At 33.7% G+C, this 25432-nt stretch overlaps 1 protein-coding gene across 10 annotated transcripts in view; it reads right to left on the bottom strand.

Moving 5' to 3' along the window:
- The window catches only part of Ten-m (teneurin transmembrane protein Ten-m), a 579656-nt gene that overhangs the window by 13111 nt on the left and 541113 nt on the right, over positions 1-25432 (bottom strand). For 8 of the 10 annotated variants that reach the window (XM_076417519.1, XM_076417513.1, XM_076417517.1 and 5 more), the window contains 4 exons: positions 21265-21441; positions 7077-7394; positions 991-2238; positions 61-615 (listed from right to left, as the gene is read on the bottom strand). In XM_076417519.1, the coding sequence (XP_076273634.1) occupies positions 61-615; positions 991-2238; positions 7077-7394; positions 21265-21441 (2298 nt within the window). The remainder of the gene's footprint in view (positions 1-60; positions 616-990; positions 2239-7076; positions 7395-21264; positions 21442-25432) is intronic. The other 2 variants (XM_076417514.1, XM_076417521.1) reach the window with 2 other exon arrangements.

The raw sequence follows: 25432 nt of genomic DNA on the forward strand, positions 1-25432 counted from the left end.
AGAAGACATGCCGCATGCGTATTAAGAACGAGTGATGCCTAAGCAAGCTCTACCACTTACTTTCGCTGCAATCGTCGCCACCGAAGCCGGGGTTGCATTGGCAGTGCCCCATCAGACACTCGCCTTTACCGCTGCATCCGTTCGGGCAGTTCTGGGTCATGTCGTCGGCGACTACGGCGACGAAGGTCACCTCCTGCGGGTCGCCGTCGTCGTTGTACAACGACAAGAACCAATGGCCTTGTTCCATGTAATGAGTCACTTCCTTCTTCACAGAGGACTGGAAACCAAGACCACCGGTCAGTATACTCTCTTGGGCGTCTGGACTTTGATCACTCACATGAGACGCGCGTGTCGTTCTGGCCTTAAATCCGCTGAGCACCTCCAGGATGTGGTACTGGGTGTGGGTGGGCAAGGCGTTGCGTCTTGCGTACACGCCGATACTAGCCCCGCGCGGTATACTGTAGTCGAATTTGACGTAAGCCGCTTCGGATTGGTAGAACTGCATGTTCCAGTATCCGTACGGCGGGATCTCCTTGGATAGTCGTTGCCCGAGGGTTATCTGCGAGAAAGTGGTACCATCCGGAGGGAAAGATTGAGCGGGAAACGTTCTGGCACCTGTGGGGAATGGAGACTTCAGTATGAATACCAGAAAAGACCTAACAATCAAGCGTACAAAAGCTACTGCTAATTGGTCGGATAAAAAATGTTCCACAGAGAAAATAGAGATTTAACTTCATAGGGTTAATTTTTGTATAAATGTTTCGCGACGTTCAATACCTAAATGTAATAATTCTAGATACACCTATTGAGTTTTCTCTCTATTATTCTTTGTAATGTTCTGAGTTAGTTGCAAGCCTTGATGTTTAACTATACGTTCATAAAACTACTGTTTTCTACACAAACTGAAGCCAATTAAGCATGAAGGTGACAGTCAAAAGATAGTAGCGATTAAGCTGGCTAGTAAAAACGTTTCAGATCAAAATCTGTTACCTTCCAATATCAGAATAGTCGGAGGCGGTGCTTTCGTTATTATATCCGAACATCTACTTATCCAATCCTCTGTGCTTGACGCTAGAGAGGTCTCGGAGGTTTCCTCGTCGGGCGACAGTATCGTCGAGCTCCTCCAACGTTCCCTCGGTGTAGTTCCGTACTTCTTCGTCTCGGACAACTCGTAATAATCGTAATCAAACGTGGTGTTCGAGGGTTCGTCCAGACAGGGACATTCACACTCACACGCGCCTCCGGCGATGATCACCGGAGATTCCCGGTTCTTCTCCTCCTCCTCCTTTCTCTGGGTGAAGGCAGCCGTCTCGCTTTTGTCGATATTTACGCCGGGTTCCTTGCCGTCAGTGGGAACGGAGACCGAGAGGACGTACACCGAGTGAGTCTGATAGGGATTGCTGGGATCCGGGTCAGTGGAGATGGTGACATTGACGAGGACTCTGCCCGGAGTGCCTGTAGAGTCCTTGGATGGGGGTATCTCGAATATTTTTACGTGGGGCTCTGTGGAGTTATCGTCAGTTGATCTATTAGCCGGCGATTCTTCGGCTGGGTTGATCTGGATGTTTTTCAAGTCGATATTGTCGGAAGATATCGAGACTAGGTTGGCGTCCGTTAGTTCTTTGGAGGTTTTCTCGATATTCTCTGCCGAATAACTTTGCTCGTAAAGGAATATGGGAGAATCGTGTTGTTGCTCGTCCTCAGGGTGTTTTTCGTTGTTTGGCTCAAATAGGGATGAGTCCTGGGTGCTATCAACGTCATTGATTAACTCGTTATAAAGTTCCGACACATAATCGGTTGTGGTTTCGACGAATTGTTCACCATCATCGATGATAGGCGTGTTCTCTTCATTATTCTCATCTTGGACAACGGCAGTGACCTCGTCTTCAGCGACAGCGCCGTTAGTCGAACTCAGAAACACGTCAGACACCTCAAGCGTGGCCGTGGTGGACGGAACTTCATGCAAGACAGACCTATTTCCACCATGCAAGTCGCTACCATGCGGTACGGAAGTAGTATTGAACAGAGCATGCGAAGAAGAAACATCTCTACGTTTGCGTGCATAGATAGGTTGGTTAGAATTACCTCCGTTGTTCGACGTCGGCTTGGGTCTGGTGGAGGTGGAATGGTTCGTTTCGGATGGCGCCGTCTTGGAGGCCGGGACGATTTGGGTGTTCTCTCCGACGAGGACGGCGCAGGGTTTCATGCTCTGGTACGACCCGGTCATCAGGCTTGAGGCTGAAACAGAATGACAACTGTTAAGTGATTTTGTTGTCGTAATTTTCATCTTTTCATCACCAAGTTTCTACAATATTTTTATGTGCTAACTGTTTTAGGGATTAGGTACTTATTTATCAAAACATGCTACAGAAGACGCTCGATAACGTAAACTCTCAATAATGCAAACACTAAATTCGTATATTCTCTAATTAAGAGACACTAAAATTGCAGATAATGTTTCTTCTAACTAAAAAATACTTATCACTGTTGAATTATTTGTTTAGTCTGTTATAAATATATGCATATGTATTATTCGCTTCTCTTAATAAAGCATTTGCCGGCTTGGTTGGCGCAGTGGTAAAGGCGACAGGACGGTCCCCCTACTGCTGAGATAGTTGCGGGTTCGAATCCTGCTGGGGCATGGTCGTAAATTTATGTTTGTGATTGTTTAATATTTGTATTTATCCAAGGCAAGAGTGTAAAATCCGACAAGGAAAATGATCCCAGTCACGCCTGCAAGATGTCTTCTGCGATGGTTTCTAAGTTGGTCACTCGCCAGTGGGTAGGCTTAATGCCGAGGACCGTGGTTTGGAGCCCACTTTAAACAGTAGATCCAGTGTAGAAAAACCCCCGTTGGTAAAAAAGAGACTTTAAGATATAAAAGACAATAAAGCATTTATAATTTCAAGGTTTAATCACTTCCGATAATGTCAATTATACTATATGGTTAAGTTTGAAGTTACTATTATATTTTTAAATAACATATTGCAGTAATTTAGCTTTAATTTTTGCTTTTTTACAGTCTTCATTAGTTCAAATTTTCTATTTTTTTTTGGTTGTAGAGGGATTTTTCTGTTAAATCATTTGGTCAATATAAAATATTTGAATTAATTTTTATGTTTCTATAATTTTCTTATGTACTATGGTAATGGGTTAAACATTTTATTTTCGTGACTCGTAAGGGGTGTAAATTTTCGTTATTATAGAAACTTTTTAGTTTCTTTGATAAACATTTTACGCAAATATGTTATTTGAATATTTTTTCACTTTCTGCTGCAGTTTTACCACTCCTTTATCTGTATTATCTAGATATTTATGATAGGTTAAATCCTCCATAATAATTATCAGTTTTATTATTATATTATGTTCTTTTTGTTATATTCTTTTAGGACCTACTTATAAGAAGTTATGTAGTATGCTTTTGCATTGTCATTACTGAAAAATATATAGTGGAAACACTCTACGGCTTTGAATTTACTAAATAAATTCTTTAATATTAATTCACAGTCCTAGAAATTTAATTTATTTTTCATATTAATATTATTTTAATGGTTCTACTGGTTTTTATTTATTTACACATATTATTGTCACTCTTTAATTAATTATCTTAATTTTAATATACCTGATGATGCATTTTAATTTGTTAATTTGTTACTATTGTGTTCATTTATATATTCTTGCAGATTATGTATTGAATTATATTAGTACGAGTTATAAATGATTGGTTATTAGGTTTCTTTAGATGTATTCATATAACATTATGGTTATTTTTCAGCACTCACTAATTTTATAATTTAATTATATCTTTTTAATTACTTTTGTAGTATTTTACTCGTTTAAAAAACCTTAAGTTTTTTTGTCATGTCATTGTTTCTGAAGAAATATTTTTCTTCGCACTGGAAATGTAATTTATACGTTATCATTGTATATGTTATACTTGCATTAATATACAAGCAAGGCGTTTACGGAATTAATACATCAGTATGTATTTCCCAAATTAAAATGAAATTAGGCTACTTAAGCTAAAGTTAAGAATACATATTTATACACGGCACAATTTCGTGTAGTTCGGTTCGCTTGAATCTTTTGATATCTTGCGTGTTGTCCAGTAGCTGTATTGCTTCCACGTTGCTACGATTTAGCAACATAACTTCATGTTTTAAGCAAAATCTTGGATAACTTCGAAAAATCTTTTGCCATCGAGGTCACCGCGTAGTTTTTCTTTGGTTACGTTAGGATTAGCATGGATAATTAATAGAAGAACTTTGTTTTGCCATTGTTGGATTAGTAGTTGATTTGATGTTTTAGTGCAACCCCATATTTGAAAACGAGTTGTCGAAATAAGTTCTATAGTAGTTTGATAAACCTTTTCCAAGACATGTGTTTCTATAAATGCAAAGCTAATTCTCTTAAATGCGTAATTTATTTAATATTCTTCGTCTGTTTAATTGTTTTATCATTGCAATTATTTATAATATATATTTAGTTACATTAGTATAAATGATGTTTGTTAATTATTACTTTTTATTAGCTTTTTAGTATCTATCAATATTTCATTTTAATTCTGAGGACCATACGGACTAATCCAAATAAATATACAGATTCTATAAATATTTTTTTACAATTACAGCTTAATTTTTGCTCAAAGAACACCATTTAATGCCTAAGGTTAGCTTATTTTTCACACAAAACCGTATCAATGGATTAGCAATAATCCAGGCTACACTACCAACCCTAAGGCATGTTTCTAATCAATCATGTTACCATATTAATCTAGATCATTGCTCTCGAGAAAAGACGGTTGAATTGATCCTGTTTTTCCCCCTCTCGCAACGTAAATTAGACCACTATCAGCCAGATTTCGTTCCATTACGCATCTGGTAATACTATACAAGACCTCCGACAAAAAAGAATCAAGTGGAAATTATTTGTTACGTTTTTTTTTCTGAAAGGAGATGGATCTCGCACATTGAACACGGTCCATTGTAGGGACCGTTTTCGGGGTCGGGGGTTTTCTACCTGTATGTCGGTTCCCCTTTAACAGCTGGTACGACATATGGCAGGCCCAGAGCGAGAGAGAGAGACGATACGTTGCGCCAATAAATCGTGATACGTCAAAACTTATTCCTTTTGCGAGATCTTAGAGGCTAATGAAGAGGATATTCTAGAGGAGCTTTGTCGGCGCCAAAACACATACGCGCTTGTTGAGAAACGTGAACTACGTCCCGGGGATATTAGTCACTTTATTGTCACACGCATCCCGTGACGTGGCATTGTACTTGAATGAAAGGACGGTGGTATTGATGTTTTTTGTTGGTACTTGGAGTGATATTGTCGAATAAAGTCCCATATAAATCATAATAAAGAATGGCGTGTCGATTTTATATATACAAATGGTTTTTTGTGTAAATATAATAGTAGCTATAATGTCAAACATATTGTACACATAGTTTACACCGAAAAGAATGAATGGGGTACATTTTTAGAAAACCATAAATATTAGTTTCATTTTGTTCAGATGTCCAGATATTCTAGAATTGATGTTTTTAAATTATAGTAGTTGCTGTATGTATTTTGATCAGCAACGTTGGTTGATTAAGGTAAAAGGCGGCTAAATAATCTAACCTAACAGTTAAATTCTACGATTTGGGCAGCTCTCTATATAAAATAACCCTTTTCTAATTAGTACGATTGAGTCACTCAATGTGTGCAGGTTAACAATGGAATAATGGTTCATATCAATAAGAAATAACGACGAGAAAAGTTTGAAGACCCTGAACTACCAGACTTATTGGATAAATATTAAGCTTAAACTTTTAAGGAACTTTCAAACAACTTAGCAATAGATGAATCAACTATTTCCAGAGGTTTGTTTGTGTTGGACAACATTCGAAAGGGGGAAAAATGGCTAAAATATGATTTTACTGAAAATACCAGTCGACATTGCATTACCTGACAAGAAAAGAAATGTATTCTATAGCCAATTATGACCGGTGAAGAAAAGTGGATCAACTATAATAATATCAAAGTGCAAGAAGTCATAGGTTAGTCAAGGAGAGCCATTTAAATCGACAATGAAAGTATGTATATGTATTTTTGTCAATTAATTTTTTGAAGTGAAAAAATGTAATGCAAGTAACGATTATGTTTAATAATATTTAATTTATTTAATATGTTTTAATTTATAGTGTCTTTTTGTTATTGCTATTGTTATATTACAGAATGCTTAATTCTTTGCTAATTAGGACTTATAAGGATTGGATGTACCAAAATTCTTCTTGAATGTTCATTCATTATTTGAATAAGTGTAGATTACAAAATTCTCTTGTTATAATTGAAAAAAATGAAATCTTATACATAAATATTAATATTTTCCATATATTGACATATAATAAATATTCCTATGTCTTTATAAATAACCGCTTTTAGTTTCTTTAGTATGAAATCACCACCAATCACCACCAGTTCTAGGTTACCAACTTATAGAGAATTCCAAAACAATCCATTGTTAGATTATGTTATATTATTGAGTGCTCTGTAATTGTTTGCTTTGTAATAATAAATAATATGTAATATAATAAAGAGAATGATGCTTAAAAATCGTTATTTTATATGATATATTCATTTAATATGATACAGAAAGATTTTTTCTATTCTCTAAAGTTAAAATTACCAGCAAAACTGTTTTGAAGCAATTGTGGACATAAACAAAATATTTTAAACTATGTAAAACATATTTTAAATTCATTATTTATTATTATCTCTTTAATTTTACAAAATTTAACTTTTTTTTATTCATAAATATGTTTACTTGGTAAGTTTATTATAATATATTTTATTAGTTACTTTTTTATTGTTTCTAAATGATTATTCCTTATTATTTTGTTTGAACTTTAAACATTTTGAGGTTTCAGATAGTTTTAAAAATACTTAATCAAATATTTAATAATTTCAGCTGTACCAAGAGTCAAGCTACATTTATTGAAACTATAGCATATATTCAATAGATAATGAAAATTTTTTTGGTATATTCTAACGGGTTCTGCTGTTTTATAGTAGTAAAATGTAATACTTACCCAAAATGCATGATATAGCAGCAAGTAGAACCAGCGACACTATGATTAAAATGATGGAGGTGCACTTCCATGTACATCTCGAGGTGAACCCCTTCTGGAAGTGGAACCTGCTGGTTGGAGGAGGGAAGTGGCTGGAGTTGGGCCTCCTCAAGTTATTTCGGACGGGTAAAACAGGCATCTGGCCGCCGTAGGTGAGGCTGTTGGTGCCACCACCGCCTACGCCACTCCCTACACCCGGACCCATATTCTTCAGGTCTTTGGAGGGACTATTGCACGACGAGTTCGGTTTGTAATCGATCACTTGGTTCTTTGGATGATCTGTAACAAAAATAACACGATATAAATTTTAGTGATAATGTTTATTAATTATATTCATGATATAACTCCGGGAGATTTTTATGTACTTGAAGTTACCTGGCGGGGTAGACGTTTTCGGTTGGTTTAGGCCAAAAAAAAAAAAGAAAGAAACTGCGAACCATATCTAATGTGACCGTTTCTTTTTTATCTCAAAACGGGATATCAGTTTATTTACGCCAGGTATCATGGGTTCCTAGCATAAAAACCATTTTATGAAGTTTTATTAAGTTATACAATATTCAATCTCAGTCAAAAGTTCAAATATCCAAATATGTATCAATAGAGCTGTTGATGATTATAATTAAGAATAAAATCCTTCGCAGTTTTTTTAAATATTTTGTTTATCTATATGTCTGTTAATATCATCACAAGGGCCGGAAGCTGAACTAATCTGCAATCTGCTACTATCTGTAATGGTGAAATTCTAGAATATGATAGTTTGAAATAAATAAATTTACTGACAGAAAAAATATGACAGCTAGTATTTTAAAGATTATTTAGTGATATAAATGTGCAATGCAATTTTATTTAAAAATATATGTAATTTATTTACTTTATTCATTTATCAAATAAGTTTGTTTTTCTATTAAACTTATTGTTATTCAATATATATATTTAGGTGAAAAATATGTTTAAAGGAACATTATATCAATACATAAATGCAGTAATGAACATATGTAGATAAAGTACTAGTTAATGTGCCTAGATAGGACACATGGACCAAATAGAAGAAATTATAAATTATTAAGAGTAATTTAGTAAATATTTTAGACCGCTGATAAATATTAAGATGTTTAAGGATTAATGCAGCAAAATATGAAACAATTTAGTCTTATTTTATCAACTATTTTAGTTATATACTTTATAGACCTAAATTTTGAGAAGTCAATAGTTCATTTAATGAGTATAAATACATTACTTTATGATATAATTGCTATATTGCAAAAAATAAAATACGTAATTATGTTCGTTATAGTTTTAATTAATATAAAAATAATGTTGCCCCATACGCACTTTCAACTGCCGAAGTACTACCTCACAGACACACATTTTATTGTCAAACAGGGTGACGAATATACTGACCTACACCCAATATATTAGGGTGATCCGCAGGCAGTGTTCTTGGCCCATTGTTATATCTATTTTATAGAGTTGACCTACCGAACTCAAGAAACAATACTGTTTCAACATATGTTAACGATACAGCGGTTGTATCATCTCACAAGAATTCAATATCAGTCGCAAGAAACCTTTAACTTCATCATAACAAAGTCGAGTTGAAAACGTGGCGTATCAAAGCAAATGAGACAAAATCTACCCATGTGACATTCACCCTTTATAGAAGAACATGCTCCTCAGTAAAATTGAATAATAATGAACTTCCCTAAGTAGACAACGTTAAATATCTGGGAATACATTTTGATTGACGTTTGACAAAAAAAACATATAGTGACAAAAAAAAACGCAAATAGCTTGGGGTTAAACTAAACCAAATATCTTGGCTGATAGGGCGTAAATCTAAATTATCATTAGATCGCAAGGTTTTGCTGTATAAGTAAATACTGACGCCCATTTGGACCTATGGTATTGAACTTGGGGTACTACTCGCAAATCTAACATAGATATCTTCCAGAGGTTCCAGAATAAATCGTTGCGAGTCATCGTCGATGCCCTAATTATGTGTCCAACAAACTGATTCAGCGCGATATACCTATAGAACCATATAGACTTGGAGTGTTAGTGCGAAGTACTCTGAAAAACTAGTGCATCCAAATGCACAACAGTTAAATATGAGTGATGACAGTGTAGTGCATAGACTCAAACGCAAACTACTAAACGAACTAATTAATAGACACATAGACTGATATTTAATAATTTCTACAATAGTTTTTGTAATAAGTTAGGATAAAATTTAAAATAAGTTAGAAAAGGAATATTTATAGTTTAGAGAGGACGTTATTTGTTGTATCGACTAGTACCTTTCATTCAACTAGTACTTTTTACTCACTTCAGAGTTTATACAGGACAGGGAAACATTTGAATAAAGGACAAATGATTTCTTTTATGTAACACAGCAATCCAAACAATACCATTCAGCCATTAGACGTTCATCGCCTAAGCAAATATTTGAAGTGTCCCTAATAAGAAAATTTGTCTTGAATCAAGAGAACCGGAAAATATTATTTCAAGATTAGGACGGTACACAATTCTCGGAGACCTATCGTTATCTCTAAAAGGTCTATGTTTAAAAAGACGCAGATAACAACCCCGAATAGCGTTTAAAGGTCGCGTATTTTTCTGTCCGAAACAGCCCCCCTCCCCCCGCCCCAGAAACGATGATTCGACGCGGTAATGCTTCTTTGTTTGGTCTCGAATAAGGCACACAGAGAAGAAGGGAGGAAAAACAAAGAATCTTTGATAAAAATTACCCTACCGCAGGGCGATATCATTGTTGGAACGACCTTTATGTTCAGGTTTTATCTTTCACTTAATATGGGATTATGATAGGTCTGACAGCTTTATAGGGAAACAAACACTACGGTTCATAAAAGTGGAATAGTGTATCGGCGGACGCTTGTTGACTAATTGAGGGGGTGGCTTGTTTATCTGGTAGCCGCGTTGTTGTAGAAACGTCTTAGATGTATATAGAATTCGGAGGTTTCTACTTATCTTTATGGCTTTCTAGGAGTTTCCGCTTTATTATGTTCGGGAACTAGTAAATAAAAGTGGTTTTATCAGAAAAAAAAACACTCTACTACTGTATTTAATTCCAAAAAAATAAGCGGCTTATTTATTTTAAAATTTTCAACTTTTATGTTTATCTTTTCTATAAAATGTCTAGACAGTTTAACTTGAACCTCAGATTAACAAATCAATTAGATAATTTAATAGTAATATTATAAGTGCTTTGTTCTATGTCGGCATTATTTTAGGATATCACTATAAATCAAAATTGTTAAAATTGTTAATGATATCTCTAGTCAATTAAATTTACCACTTTTATATCGCTGAAACCATATTGGTGCAGTGGTAAAGGCGACAGGATGGCTCTCCTACTGTTGCGGTAGTCGCGGGTTCGAACCCTGCTGGGGCATGCTCATAAATGTATATTTGCTGTAAAATTTTACAAGGAAAATAATCCCAATAACGCCACTAACCAGGCTGGGTAAGACCGGATGTCGTCTGGGATGATCTCTAAAGTTTGGTCGCTCGTTAGTCGGTAGATTTAATGCCGAGGACCGTGGTTTGAAGCCCACGTAAAACTGTAGGTCCGGTTCAGATAAACTTTCGTTGGTAAAAAGGAGATTTTAAAATATTTAAAAAAAAAATAAGTCTAGCGGATTTTTTTAAATGAAATAAAAATAAATAACTGTGTAACTCAATAATGCTAATGTCCAAATAAAAAATGTCCAAATCTTGGATCATCCTTTAAAAAACGTTAATATATCACTAATCAAAATACATAGAAGCACCTCACATATTGCCCGAATACGGTAAAACGGTTTGGTAAAACTCTACGACTTTGTAGGCTACATACAGTAATCTAAGGAAGAATGTAATGCAAGAAGATTATCGCTATTTATTACTCATGTGGTTAGAAAATCCCAGATTATAACAGCATATCTAAAAATTAAGTAAGAAGAGTACTCTTGTACCAACGCAAGAAGATGATCGCTATTTACTACTTAAGTCACTACAAAATCCCAGATTATAGCTGCATATCTAAAAAAAATAAGTGGTAAGAAGGCCGAAGACAGTTTAAATCTAAATTCTTCCACCAAAGTTTGTCAAGTTTATTCTCAAAAATATTTAGCTTGTGTTATTATTTATTTTTTCTAATTCGTTTTTGAAGAGTCGTGTATAAATTTAAATTGGACCTTTAATGTTATAGTATTTTCATATTAAAATTATCTGTTTTTGTATTGTTCTGTTCTATACATGAACATCAGTTTTTAAATTCACATTAAAGGAAATTCGATGCTCTTTTAATATTCTTTGAGTACCAATTGCCAGTACAAATAAAACAAAAATAAATCACTATAATGAGCAAATCACAGTACGAATTGTTTTAATACCCGTCTTATGTATCGGATTTAGTCCCTACTGATCCCTGGAACGTCTCACATCTTAAAAAAATCAATTTATTGCACAACCTTTTATTAAATCTAATTTATATTATTTGTAGAGTTGAATTTCTTGTTATTTGAATTAATTTTATATAAATATCACATAATATCTGGATAAACATGTTACGTCATGTGTTTTTAACTATTTTTATGCAAATGTATATTTTAATTACAAGAATGTATGGCTTGGAACAATCAAAAATAAATAATCGAGGTCAGTTTTGTTTATATACACTCTATTGTTGTTTATGAATGTATTCATACCCTCTATAAACGTTTGTAAATTAGATTAATGGTTTTGTCTATATAGATGTAGTTGAAAAAGTCGCATACGCTATGGCTGAAGAAGGAAAGACTGCCGGTTTCTTCGTAAAAATATCTCTACCAACGTACGATACTACCATTGTACCATCTAATTGGCAGGGCACAGCTGCACCGTCTCCATATTTAGACGTTCCTCGGCCGAATTGCCAAGATTGGAAAATCTCCAGTCCATATGGCCGGAATGGGTGCGTTTTACTCTCTCATGCATTTTTCTATGGTGTTTTTTCCCTCGATATCTTCAACGCAACGCATTGAATTCCCATCTAGTCCGTTCTTTATGGTGCTCGGTATGTGATCCGATGTTACGTGATACTATTCCGGTAGGTACGACGTGAGAAACATTAAAACCTTAATCGAAATCACTGAGACCGGTTTAATTAACGTATAGCTTGTTGATTATTTGTTAAAAAACGAACTTTTTGTGTCTTTTTGTATACTTGATGCACTATTTAAAACCACTTTTTGACAATTTACTTTATGTCTTTGTTTTACGCAGAATAAATGCTATTTCTACAAAAGATCTTAAATGAGCGCTAAAACATACCAAATCTGCGCGTGACTTAGTTGTTTTGGTCGCACTGGACAGTTTGTATGGGTACAGCTCTTATTTATACATTATTTTAATAATTTTATACTATAATTAGATATTCTATCGTGTATCGATGGCCTTCAACAAGTGTCAATCCAAGCTCATCACGGTTAGATTACGAAGGGTCAATATGAAACATCTGGTTTCTTGTCAATTAAATTCACCTTTCAGTCACTTATTTGTTACGCATATTTGATTGCACAATATAATTTTATCATGGCAAACAAAATTGTTAAAATTTCTAACAATTCTTACGTACAGACAATGTATGAACCAAATATTGTAACTGAAGTTAAGCGAAGTAAAAGAAACTAAGCAGATATCTCGTTGAAGAATTCATAGGAAAACTTGATATGTTAAAGTATGTCTAAACATAGAATCATAATATATTTTAGTAGGTTTTCCATCGAAACAATTTTGTTTTGACTTAGTAAATATAGAACACTTTCCAATAATACTATTCTCACAGTTCCCAAATGGCTATTGTACTATTTTGCCTACTCTTTAGGGTTATTACTTGCATTAATTAATTTCCATTCCTAGTGACTGGTAGTATTTTTACTTAATATTCTTCAATATTCTACCACATTTCATGTTTAGTGTCTCTGGAATACTCAGTAATTTTTAAAACATTGATAATGGTAACCTAATTGTGATGAATTGCCTTTTATAGAGAAAGAATATCGTTAGTTGTTAATTACTTCTTTAATTCACATCTGAATAAAGTGCAGACTAGTAAACAAATGGAACAATAGAAGTAATACTAAAGGTAATTGTTATAATTAGTTATTATACACATTACAATTTATTTATACATATTTTGTAGTAATTAATCATCCATTCATTTTATATTCAATCACGATATATTTTAGTAACTACTTAGTTTTTCTTTTATAGGTTAAATATTGCTAGTAGTTGTTTACCTGAATCGAATAAACAAAACATATAATATTATTCATCAATGACACCCTAATGATCTATTGACTACTACTCTGAAGATGAAGGGGTGAAACAAGCAGGACAAAAAAGAATATGTTTTTATAACAGATCATAGGTAAATAATATTGTTTTGTAAAAGTAATGATATATTGACTGGTGACTTCCTTCATATAAATATGGTTTCTGGACTTTCTCTAAAAATGTTTCAATATGATTACCTTCATTTTGATATGAATACCTTTATATTGGAAATACCCTTCAATAACATCCCAGATAAACGTCTCGGGGTTGCCAGCTATTCGTTATCGGGTTCTAGTTGGCGCTGCCGGTACCCCGCCCGTGTTCAACATCTGGGATTATATTTCTGGGTATTTTGTAGACCGTTATTCCACTATGTAAAATTCGACATGCCTCAAGGTCGCTACATTACTGTTCATTGGCATATTTGCTAGTCTAGTTTAAATGTTAAGTTTGATTATTACAGATTTTTAATTTCATGGGGTTAAAATTCTCTGTCGTTAGAAAACAAAGTAGAAGCACTCAGACTATTAATTCAAATAAATGAAAATGCGTGCATGATTAGCTGAAACTACCTTCAGTTTACTGTATCCTGCCATTCATATCCCACATCTTCTCCACTTCCCTGTAGTCTTTTTTTAACTATCGAATGATTTGAACGTTCCATTGTTTTTCATGCGATCAACACTATCAAGGCTACTACGATTCTTTTTCCCGCGGGTTATATCGCCGAGAGAAATACGTGCCCCCCATTAATCTCAATTACCCCATTAGCATAATACAGTAAGTAAATAAATTCGATACGATAAAAATCAAACGGGCCGAAATAACGTGTCAAAAGGTCGGTAAATTACGAGGACGCGGGTCAAGGCCCACGTCGACGCCTGCTTAGATAAAAACCTATTTGAATTTCAAATCGAATATATTTAACGGGTACCGTTCTCCGAGACGAAATCCGACATTGTTCGCGTTTATTTATAAATAAATCGGGCGGGTTTGATTGAAATGTATGAGAATAAGGAATTTCTCGTTCCGCGAGGGTGATAAGAGAGAGAGAAAATGGCTTTATCGGTTCGCCTAAATCCGTTTTTTGCATTTTTTCGTATATATATTTAGGGAAATGTGTAGCTTTTCGTTATGTTTGGGGTTATTCTTCATATTTCTGATTTGGGAAGGATTGGGTTTTTGCTAATTTCATATCATATATAAAGCTTCCGTAATAAACACGGAACGACAGAACAAACACATAAATTAATCAACCAAATTAGCAAAAACTTAAACGATAAAATATATTGGACCGCTGTATTTTTCGATATATCTCAGGCCTTCGACAAGGTGTGGCACACTGGACTGCATGTTAAATTGAAAAAAAGTTTTTGTCCCATACGCACTTTCAACTGCTGAAATCATAACTCACAGACAGACATTATTGTTAAACAGGGTGACCAATACACTGACCTACATCCACTATATACGGATGTTTTCCAGGGCAGTGTTTTTGGCCCATTGTTATATTAGTTGTAAACAGCTGACCTACCGACCTCAAGAAACACTACTGTTGCAAAATATGCTGACGATATGGCGGTATCATCACATGAGGAACTAATATCAGCCACAAGAAACCTCCAACTTCATCTTAACAAAGTCGAATTGTGGTTGGAAACATGGCGTATCAAAGCAAATGAGACAAAATCTACCCATGTGGCATTCACCTTTTGTAGAAGAATTTGTAAGTCAATAAAAATAATTATGAACTTCTGCAAGCAGATAACGTTAAATATCTGGGAATGCATTTTGATCGACGTTTGACATGGAAAAAACTCAGGCTTACATCAAATATATTGGCTGATAGGGCAATAATAAATCTAAATTATCATTAGATAACAAGGTTTTGCTGTATAAGTCAAAACTTAGGCCCATTTGGATCTATGGCATTGAACTGTGAGGTACTATTAGCACATCTAACATAGATATCCTTCAGAGGTTCCAGAATAAAGTGTTGCGAGTCATCGTTGATGCCCCATATTACGTGTCCAACAAACTGATTCAGCGCGATACCTCCTTAGAACCTATAACGAATGTGATTTGAAGTGTTAGTACGAAGTACTCTGAATGCACTCGCCAAACAGTTAAAAGTGCGCGATGACAGTGTAGTGCGTAAGCTCAAACGCAAACACCATACGAACTGATTAATAGATACATAGAGTGAGATTTAATAATCTCCAGAATAAGTCAGAATAGTATTGATGTTAAGTTAGGATAGACTTTAGAATAACTTAGAATAATATCTAGATTAAGTTTTAGATTATAAGTTGTATAACAGATCACTGAAGCGATCTTCTACATGTCAGGATAGTTATATCATATAACAGAAATCAGATAATAATACTTATTGCCCACGGCCAGATTGTTGAAGTTCCAAGAGACTTATAAAACTTGATGGTTAAGACAAGATGAAAGTTTAAGCCGCTAAATGTATGGACAAAATTCGACTGCATATAGGGTGATCAAATAGGGAAAAAATAGATATAGCGATAGGAGTTCTTGCAGATGTTGTAATAGTAATAATAACTGATAGGCCAGAATACCTGCAGTAAATTTTATTAGGGAGGAATATGATATGCTAATGAGTCCAAACAATATGAAAGTTATGGCGATCGGAGAGCTATGAGTAATAAATATTAAAATTGAGTAAAAATAGAACAAGTAAATGAATTTCAAAATCTGGGTATAAGCTATGGAAGCTATGAGATGGAAATGAACGCAAGAATTGGAAAAATGAGAAACGAAAAAGCAATATCAAGCAAAACTAAAATTGAAGTATACAAGCAAAAGGAAAAAAAGTAAATAGAAGCAACAGAGAAATTAATCTTAGAACAGTAAAGTCATGAATATGAAAAATTGGCCATACATGGAGAAAGAAAAAATATACAATAAACATAACACACCTAGACCACCGAGTTGTACAAAAATTGTTTTGACTGTTTTGTCTTCAACGCCAAATTCAACAAACTTAAACTTCCCAAACTACTCTTGGCAAATAATTTCACTCAAGTTAACATTACCGTATGATTCTAATAACAAAAGTGTCTTTCATATGCAGGTTTCTTCGAAATAAAGAGGCAAAACAAAAATTCTTCATAAATAACAGAGAAAAAGTGTGATGCTGATACAAAATCTGCAAAACTTGAAGATTATGTTGTTGACAGATGTCCGTTTTATTTATTCATTTATGTGCTTTTAATAAACAAGATGTAAAATGTTAGATGTATCAATGTTAGTAGATTTGCTACTGAATCAATATTAATAATGAATGAAATAAATTATTAAAACCTTTAAATTCATTGGTATACATATATATCGCAAAAAATGGCGTTTTTCTTACTGTATTAAAACTTTCTTTGATAATATTTTTAAGTAAAAACACAAAATAAAATAATCCGAAAGTATGCGAACATTGATATCAAATTAGATGGTAAGCTGGCTTGGTAGCGCAGTGGTTAAAGCGATAGAACGGTTCTCCTACTGTTGCGATAGCCGCGGGTTCGAATCCTGCTGGGGCATGGTCGTAAATTTTTGTTTGTGATTGTTTAAAATTTGTGATTGTTCTAGGCAAGAGTGTAAAATCCGACAAGGAAAATGATCCCAGTGATGCCAGTAACCGGGCTGGGTAAGACAGGATGTGCTTTGGGATCATTTCTAAAGTTGGTCACTGGTCACTCGGTAGGCTTAATGCTGAGGACCGTGGTTCGGAGCCCACGTTATACTGTAGGTCCAGGCCAGATAAACCCATAGTTGGTAAAAGGAGACTTTAAAAAAATTAGATAGTATATATTTATAAGTTAAGATAATATTAGCGTAATGATGATTTCATCGTAAAATTATTAAAATATGAAAATTAGAGTTCTTTCATATCAATATCATCAATTTGCGTAGTTACTTAAAAAATTAAATTTGTTATATAACACTTACGGTTAACTTGTAGCTATCGGCCGAAGAGACGAGACCCCGTGTTATTGTTGGACCCATCCTCTGAGCGGTCCCTGAATATTTCAAGCGGGCTCTCACTTGTCAACGGTTTCTATATTTATACAAACCGTACGAGAGCAATTTGAAAATCGAGAACTAAACGACCAAGGTAAGATTATCCCTGTTTATTTAACTCAACATTAGGGAATGTTGGCAAAAACACAACAGGAGAAGAAGGCGTTCGACATATGTTCTCGATTTTCGTATAATTTGGGACCAGACGAAAGGAAGGGAAAAAATCCTACCCAGATGACGAAGGTAACAATTACAACACATGGCCCGGAGGTTCGGTCACAAGACGGAGGAAAGGCATTTTATAAATGGTCGAGCGAAACAGCGCGGATAGGTAAGGATATTATGGTAATAATTGGGCCTCTTGTAAAATTCGGACTGAGGTATAGTTTTTCTTGGGTTCGTGTTCTCTTGGACCTCTCGCTGACCATCTGACACGGTAATAATCCGAACAGGTCAAAATATCGAACTAATTCAATTGAAAAGAAACAGACTCAGATAATTTTTTTTGATAATGTTAAAGGTTCCAAGTTTATATTTCTTTATTTGTGAAAAATAAATACGTTATTACTTATATTGTATATTAGAAGTACCTGTATATTAGTTTTGGTGTATTAATATTTGGTCATTCGTATGCCCTATGAACTGGGGCATATAAAAATAACTTAACAATAAAATAACAGTTTTGAAAGACTTATCTTGTTGCGTGTTATGAATGACATAGAAAATATTAGCCCAAATAAGCGGAAATATAGTAGATATTAAATTTAAATAAATATATTCCTTTATATTTATATTTCTATTAAAAAAAAAAACAGAATTTTTAAATTTATATTTCTTTTTTGTGAAAAATAAATACGTTGTGACTTATTATCTTTACATGCACATTTGTTTTGGTGTATTAATAATTAGTTATTCATATGGCCTATGAACTAGGACATATAAAAATAATTTCAGTAAATTATTGTTTGAAGTAACACTTTGGAAAGACCAAGTTTATTGGATGTTATGAACGACATGGAGAACGAATTGGCAATATTATTAATGCATGATGATTTTTTTTGGTAATATCTGTATTAAATGAACTTTTTGTAACATAAAAAAATTGCTGATTTCTTAAAAAAAAACATGTCATTGAATGTTTTGTCCATTCAAACAGTTGTCGATGCGTTTCAAAAGCTCTGTCTATGGCAAACCTATTTTTTCATGTTGTTGCTTCGATAATGTATCAGGTGCAATAAATAGTCATCACCTCTGATGGTTTCGTCCAGTTTGAGTAGTTTATGATGAATTATACATAGTAGCTTGCACAAAATACGGAATATAAGATCGAGGATGATTTATGAATGACTATTGTCCAGTTTTATCGTTTTAATATTACTAATTCTTCATATTAGAACCTTTAAAACTATTTTTGCAAGCTTCAGCTATGTATATTTTTCTAATAAAATTGGATCGTTAACTGAAAAGTAGTTTTAACTAAAGTTTATGCAAAAACCTATAAAATTAGAACAATATTATGATTGATAATTGTTCTTGTATTTTTTAATCGTCAACAAAACCAACAGCTGCTTTTATACATGCCAAAACTACTAACTATTGGGATTTATTTTTATAATTGAGACCGAAGCAGATATAAGTTTTTACGACTCGACCTTACATTACGAAACATATTTTTTCTTCGGCGCGCATCATCACTTTAACCGTTTTGAAACGAGAAGATCCCGACAAGTTTTGATGGTTTCCTTTTGCGGAAGGTTGCTTATCGATCCGGTATTAGGAACGGAGCGTCCGTTTTAAAAGATTACCGATGTTAATACCGTATAATACAATAATGGAGGTTCTAGGAACAGATTGGATTGAATACGTGAGAGATAATGCCCTCCCCATGGAGGTTTTTGATTAGATGGAGTGATTGCCGTTCATATTCGGCTTGTCTTGATGATAATCGATATGAGAACGGCGACGATGTAAAGAAGACGACGCGAAATAATTTGTTTATTCGGAATATTTTGTGTAAACTGATTTTGCCTTGTGATTTTTATATGTTAATATGTTATGATTTAGTAAATACGGAATATTTATAAGGTATTACTTTTTAGTCACTAGTTTTATATTGAATTACATTACTAAATAAACAGCACACTTGAGGTTATAACGCTAATAAAATAAAATGTCATTGAAAAAGTTTGTGAAGCTACATTCTTAGAATCTTAGATATAGGACAAGCCTTCGATAAGGTTTGGCATGATGACCATGAGTAATAGAAAATGATACCGAAGCAACATACTGAATAATTGAAATCTATTAATACCACAGTTAGAATGTTTAGAGCCAAACAAGAGGAAGTCTACCCTACAATAAAAGGGGCTAAAATAAATATAAAATAGGGAAACGTATTGGGACTAATTATTTTCCTACTTTACGCATTTGTTTACTACAGATGGAAAATATAATGATGGTTATATTTGCAACTGAGATTGATTGATGACAATTGCTTTTACCGGAGACACTAGCCAACAGTAGACCAGTGACAGTAACAACACTTCGATCCAAACCAGGAAAATTAAAATGAACTAAAGTAAACCTATATATGTCCAGTTATATTACCTATTATTAGACTGCTCAAATACCAGTAAATTAAATAAATCTATCATCCCATATAGCAACAAACCTAAGTATCTCGAAATGACTATTGATGTAAAATTTCGGTGGAAGGAATATGTTAAAAAGAAAAAGTATGAACTGAAGGTTTCCAGAACACAATTCTAAGAAGTATAGTACACTGTTTGCTTACATCGAGATCTTGAGAAACTAACTGTCACTCAGAAAATCAGGATAACCGCAAAGGGATATGCGGAGATATTTCATTTTTATATTAACATTGAAATATTACAACTCTTGGATACCGCTAAAACAAGACACAAACTTAAAATAATTAAATCATTTCATCTTGTATAGTGTTGGTGAATTTCATACAGAAAAACAGATGTGTGAGTTCGCAAATATTATTAGACTAGATACTAAGCTAGAATCGATGGGTACAATATATAGATATTAACCTAGATTTAAGCTATTGTAAAGAAAAATTGTAGGCTAGTCGACTACTAACAATCTAATAATTAATTATTGTCCACTGGCCAAATTGTTGAACTACCAAGAGGTTTTTTTAATTTTTTTTAAAATTTATTTATTACATTGTTACTAATCTTTGCCGATTAACCTACAAGTTGTTTTTACAATAACTTAAATTTAGGTATATATCTAGGAGGACCTAGATAGACCTAGACCTTTAATTCCTTTGCCTGTATCATATTCTACTGTTATCCAAGAGTTGTATTACTTCGATATTGTCATGAGAATGGATTTTAGTTTTCGCAGAACATAATTGAATTTTGTTTGTCCATATAGGTTTAAATAACAACTTGTATAATAGCAACTTATTATTATTAACCATTACTTAGCTTTGTTAGAGAAACTGAATAAAGGAAAGACATTTTCGTGAAAAATACTGGATCTTTGAATGATACAAAGTGTTGGCAAAATATAGCCTAAAACATACTCTAAACTACCTTCTCGTTCATTAATCCATTTTTTAAAACATGTTCTATAATTACTTGAGTATTTGAGGACGTTCATTGGTCATAGGAGTCTCTAGTATTCTTTGAAAATGTTAAAGGCTAACATATTGAGAACTAAGTATTCTATAAATAATTAGTTATGCTGTGAAAGATGTTACTAACTAGGCCAGCTATAAATACGAAAAAAAGATCTCATCACATAATAAACTTACTGAGTGATCCTGTGGGTATATACACATTTCCTGACGGTGTTCGTACCAGACAGGAAGGCTCGAAATCTTGATTGGGATCCTGCGGAGGTGCTGAGGCCAAGCGTCCGTTCAGCCTGCTCATTGTGGGATTCCTTGGAGGTACATCTGGTGGTCTTGGAGCACTGTCTAACAAACAACCTGCAATAAAATTAACAGATAAGCAAATAATTAATTAGCAGTTAATTTAATTTATTAAACTGATTGTTGAAGTCAATTTTTTCTTAACGAACGAGATATTTAACATAAACAATGTATTCTTCGAGTCATTTTATTATCAGAAAAACGGAAAGAATCCGAATGAACGCGCCATTGTTTTCCGTATGAATGCACGGGACGTTTGAAACAAAGAAAACAATCGAATCACGCGTTATTTTTAGTGTTATTGTTTCCGCGAAGTCACAAAAATGTACAAAGTTGCCCTCGGCTAACCCCTGGTTCGCAGTAAAGATGTTTAATGAATGAGCGTCGATTAACAGTATCAGCTGTTCGACGCGGCGACGTTTATATTTTCGCGTTTTTTTCGTCATCCGGTCGATTGATATTTGCATTTCCTCTCGCTCGAGAGCCTCGAAACCTTACCGGACCCATAACAAGTCGTTTAACATCCTGTAAAGTGACACCGTTTCCTCCTTCGAGACGAAGAGATCGAAGACGGAGTTTGCTATAACGTTTTCGTAATCTAATATAAATTTGGTTTTAGGTCATGTTTCAACACCATATAAATCCTCTCTCAAACATTTCCATGGTCAAAATATCTCATACCATCAGAAAAATACACTGCTGGAGCCAGAAAATAATAAAATGTAAGAATCATGTTGCAATCCATTCTGAATTGAACCGATTAAATACAAAATCAAAGGACTGTACTGGTTAGTCGAGAGGTACTTCTAACAGTGTATGAATCTCTTAATAATTTGGTTCATCAAAATCTCTCATACCACTTGAAATATATACTATTGGAGCCAGAAAATAGTCAAATGTAAGAATCGTGTTGCTATTCACATCAAAGAACTGTACTGGTTAGTCGAGAGGTACTTCTAACATAGACTAAGATCAAAGAGATTGGTTTATTACTCAACTGTAAACAGTGTATAAATCGCTCAATAATTTACTTCGTCAAAATCTTTCACACCACTAGAAAATATACTAGGAGGTAGAAAGTAGTAAAATGTAAGAATCGTTTTACAATTCACATCAAAGAACTGTACTGGTTAGTCGAGAGGTACTTATAACTTGGACTAAGATCAAGGAGATTGGTTTATTACTCAACTGCAAATAGTGTATAAATCTCTCAATAATTTACTTCGTCAAAATCTTTCACACCACTAGAAAATATACTAGGAGGTAGAAAGTAGTAAAATGTAAGAATCGTTTTACAATTCACATCAAAGAACCGTACTGGTTAGTCGAGAGGTACTCATAACTTGGACTAAGATCAAGGAGATTGGTTTATTACTCAACTGCAAATAGTGTATAAATCTCTCAATAATTTACTTCGTCAAAATCTTTCACACCAATAGAAAATATACTAGGAGGTAGAAAGTAGTAAAATGTAAGAATCGTTTTACAATTCACATCAAAGAACTGTACTGGTTAGTCGAGAGGTACTTATAACTTGGACTAAGATCAAAGAGATTGGTTTATTACTAAACTGCAAACAGTGTATGCATCTCTCAATAATTTGCTTTGTCAAAATCTTTCACACCACTAGAAAAATATACTAGGAGGTAGAAAGTAGTAAAATGTAAGAATCGTGTTGCCATTCACATCAAAGAACTGTACTGGTTAGTCGAGAAGTACTTATAACTTGGACTAAGATCAAGGAGATTGGTTTATTACTCAACTGCAAATAGTGTATGCATCTCTCAATAATTTACTTCGTCAAAATCTTTCCCACCATTAAAAAAATATACTAGGAGGTAGAAGGTAGTAAAATGTAAGAATCGTGTTGCAATTCACATCAAAGAACTGTATTGGTTAGTCGGGAGATACTTCTAACATGGACTAAGATCAAAGAGATTGGTTTATTACTCAATTGCAAACAGTGTATGCATCTCTCAATAATTTGCTTTGTCAAAATATTTCACACCACTAGAAAAATATACTAGAAGGTAGAAAGTAGTAAAATGTAAGAATCCTGTTGTAATTCACATCAAAGAACTGTACTGGTCAGTCGATGGGTATTTCTAACACGGACTAAGATTAAAGAGATTGGTTTATTAGACAACTGCAAACAGTGTATGCATCTCTCAATAATTTGCTTTGTCAAAATCTTTCACACCACTAGAAAAATATACTAGTGTAGCCAGAAAATAGTAAAATGTAAGAATCGTGTTGCAACCCACTCCGACGACATTCATTCATCAGCAACAATACAAGTGGTGCTGAAATGATTGTAATATTATTTCTATGGGTTGCATTCCACATTGCATTTTTCGAGTAGTGATTGTGATTGGACTCCATAATTAAATAATATTAATAAGCGTAACAGTGAAATAATTTATAAAAGTAACAAAACGGTTTTTTTGCGTCGATATATGACAATGGATGAAACATGAAATATATATACATGGTTTGAAAAGTCCCGGGCTTCCTTATATATAGGGAGAAACAGATACGGAAGTAGAGAGAGCTGTATATTTAAGAATAAAAAAGGCAGTGTCCACCTATACCATTGTTTATTGTATCGATTGATTCCGACTCTTCCGACGGAAAAGGTCCAGGATTTAAAATGTTCCAGAACAAAGATTAGCCGGGGATTAAGCGGACCCCGGGACCATTTTAAAAACACAAAGAAAATACCGGTAAAATCGAAAAAAGGCTTACGTGTAAGGGATTAGGTCGGTTGACGAAGCGACGGCTTACACGTTCTACAGTCTTAATTATGCGAAATAATAATAATAATAACGGGTGGGAAAGAGGAGCGGACGATCGGGAATTATTTTATTTTCGAATAAAAGCGTCTCGAGGCGACGGGCGTCGAGACGCTGGCGCTGACAAATGTTCGACACGACTCCGAAATTAATTACAGGCCCATTGACAGACCGGATTATTTTTAGATATCCACGTTCCAAATTAAATCCGAATTCTTCATTGAAATATGGTGAAAGTATTAAGATTTATATATATATATATATATATATATACATATATATATATATATATATATATATATATATATATATATATATATATATATATATACCAATAACTTGAAGATTTTTACGCAGCTTTATATCAAAGTTAAGTGCTTTCTTACATTACTATTCATGGCCTTGTTAGTTAGATTATTGGCAATTACACCCAAAAAATATATTTTGGTAACTAATTTGTTTGACATCATTGCTTTTATGAATATATAAGTATTGTTACAGTTTTTTGCTATTCAATATTCCCTACTATATTGTTTTTCAATAATGATTTTTTTAATCAATAGTTTTTCGTAAATAATGTATCGAAAATACAAGGAGATTTCAGCGAAAATTCAATAATATAAAAATCCAATAAGCTCCGAAAATGTATTTGTCATCGACCATTTTTATTACGAAAAAAATTAAGTATTAACAATGGTCAATTACTATGTTTTTTTAGTTAAAACTTAAGTTAATATATACATATATATATATATATATATATATATATATATATATATATATATATATATATATATATATATATATATATATATATATGCGTGAAGCTTTTGATGTTTTAAAAATATTCATTTTGACACCGAAGAAAAAGAGTCTTCTGAACAGCCAAAAGACTTTAAGACGAATATTTGAAGAGACGACTCGATGATGGCCCATGTAAAACGCAAGAATAACATGCAAAATTGTTGGCCGTAATACAAGGCACCATTTAAAGGACACAGGATTGAACCAAAGCTCGAATATTTTGTGACGCATGAACTAAAGTCAAGAGACATTGAAAAGCATCAACGGCAAAATCGGAAAGAGTTCTTGCATCATATTGTTACTAGTGATGTAAAGTGGATCCAATACGATAGTATAAAGCGAAAACAGTCATGGAGAATTCTTTTTTGTGCATCAACGTCAAAAGCCAAGTTAAATATCTATGGCTCCCAATGCTCTATATTAGGTGGGATCCGCTTGGTATAATATACTAT

This window comes from Rhynchophorus ferrugineus, unplaced genomic scaffold (genome assembly GCF_030347505.1).
Source record: "Rhynchophorus ferrugineus isolate W39M unplaced genomic scaffold, kcgeb_rfMv2 rfM11, whole genome shotgun sequence".
Lineage (NCBI taxonomy): Eukaryota > Metazoa > Arthropoda > Insecta > Coleoptera > Curculionidae > Rhynchophorus > Rhynchophorus ferrugineus.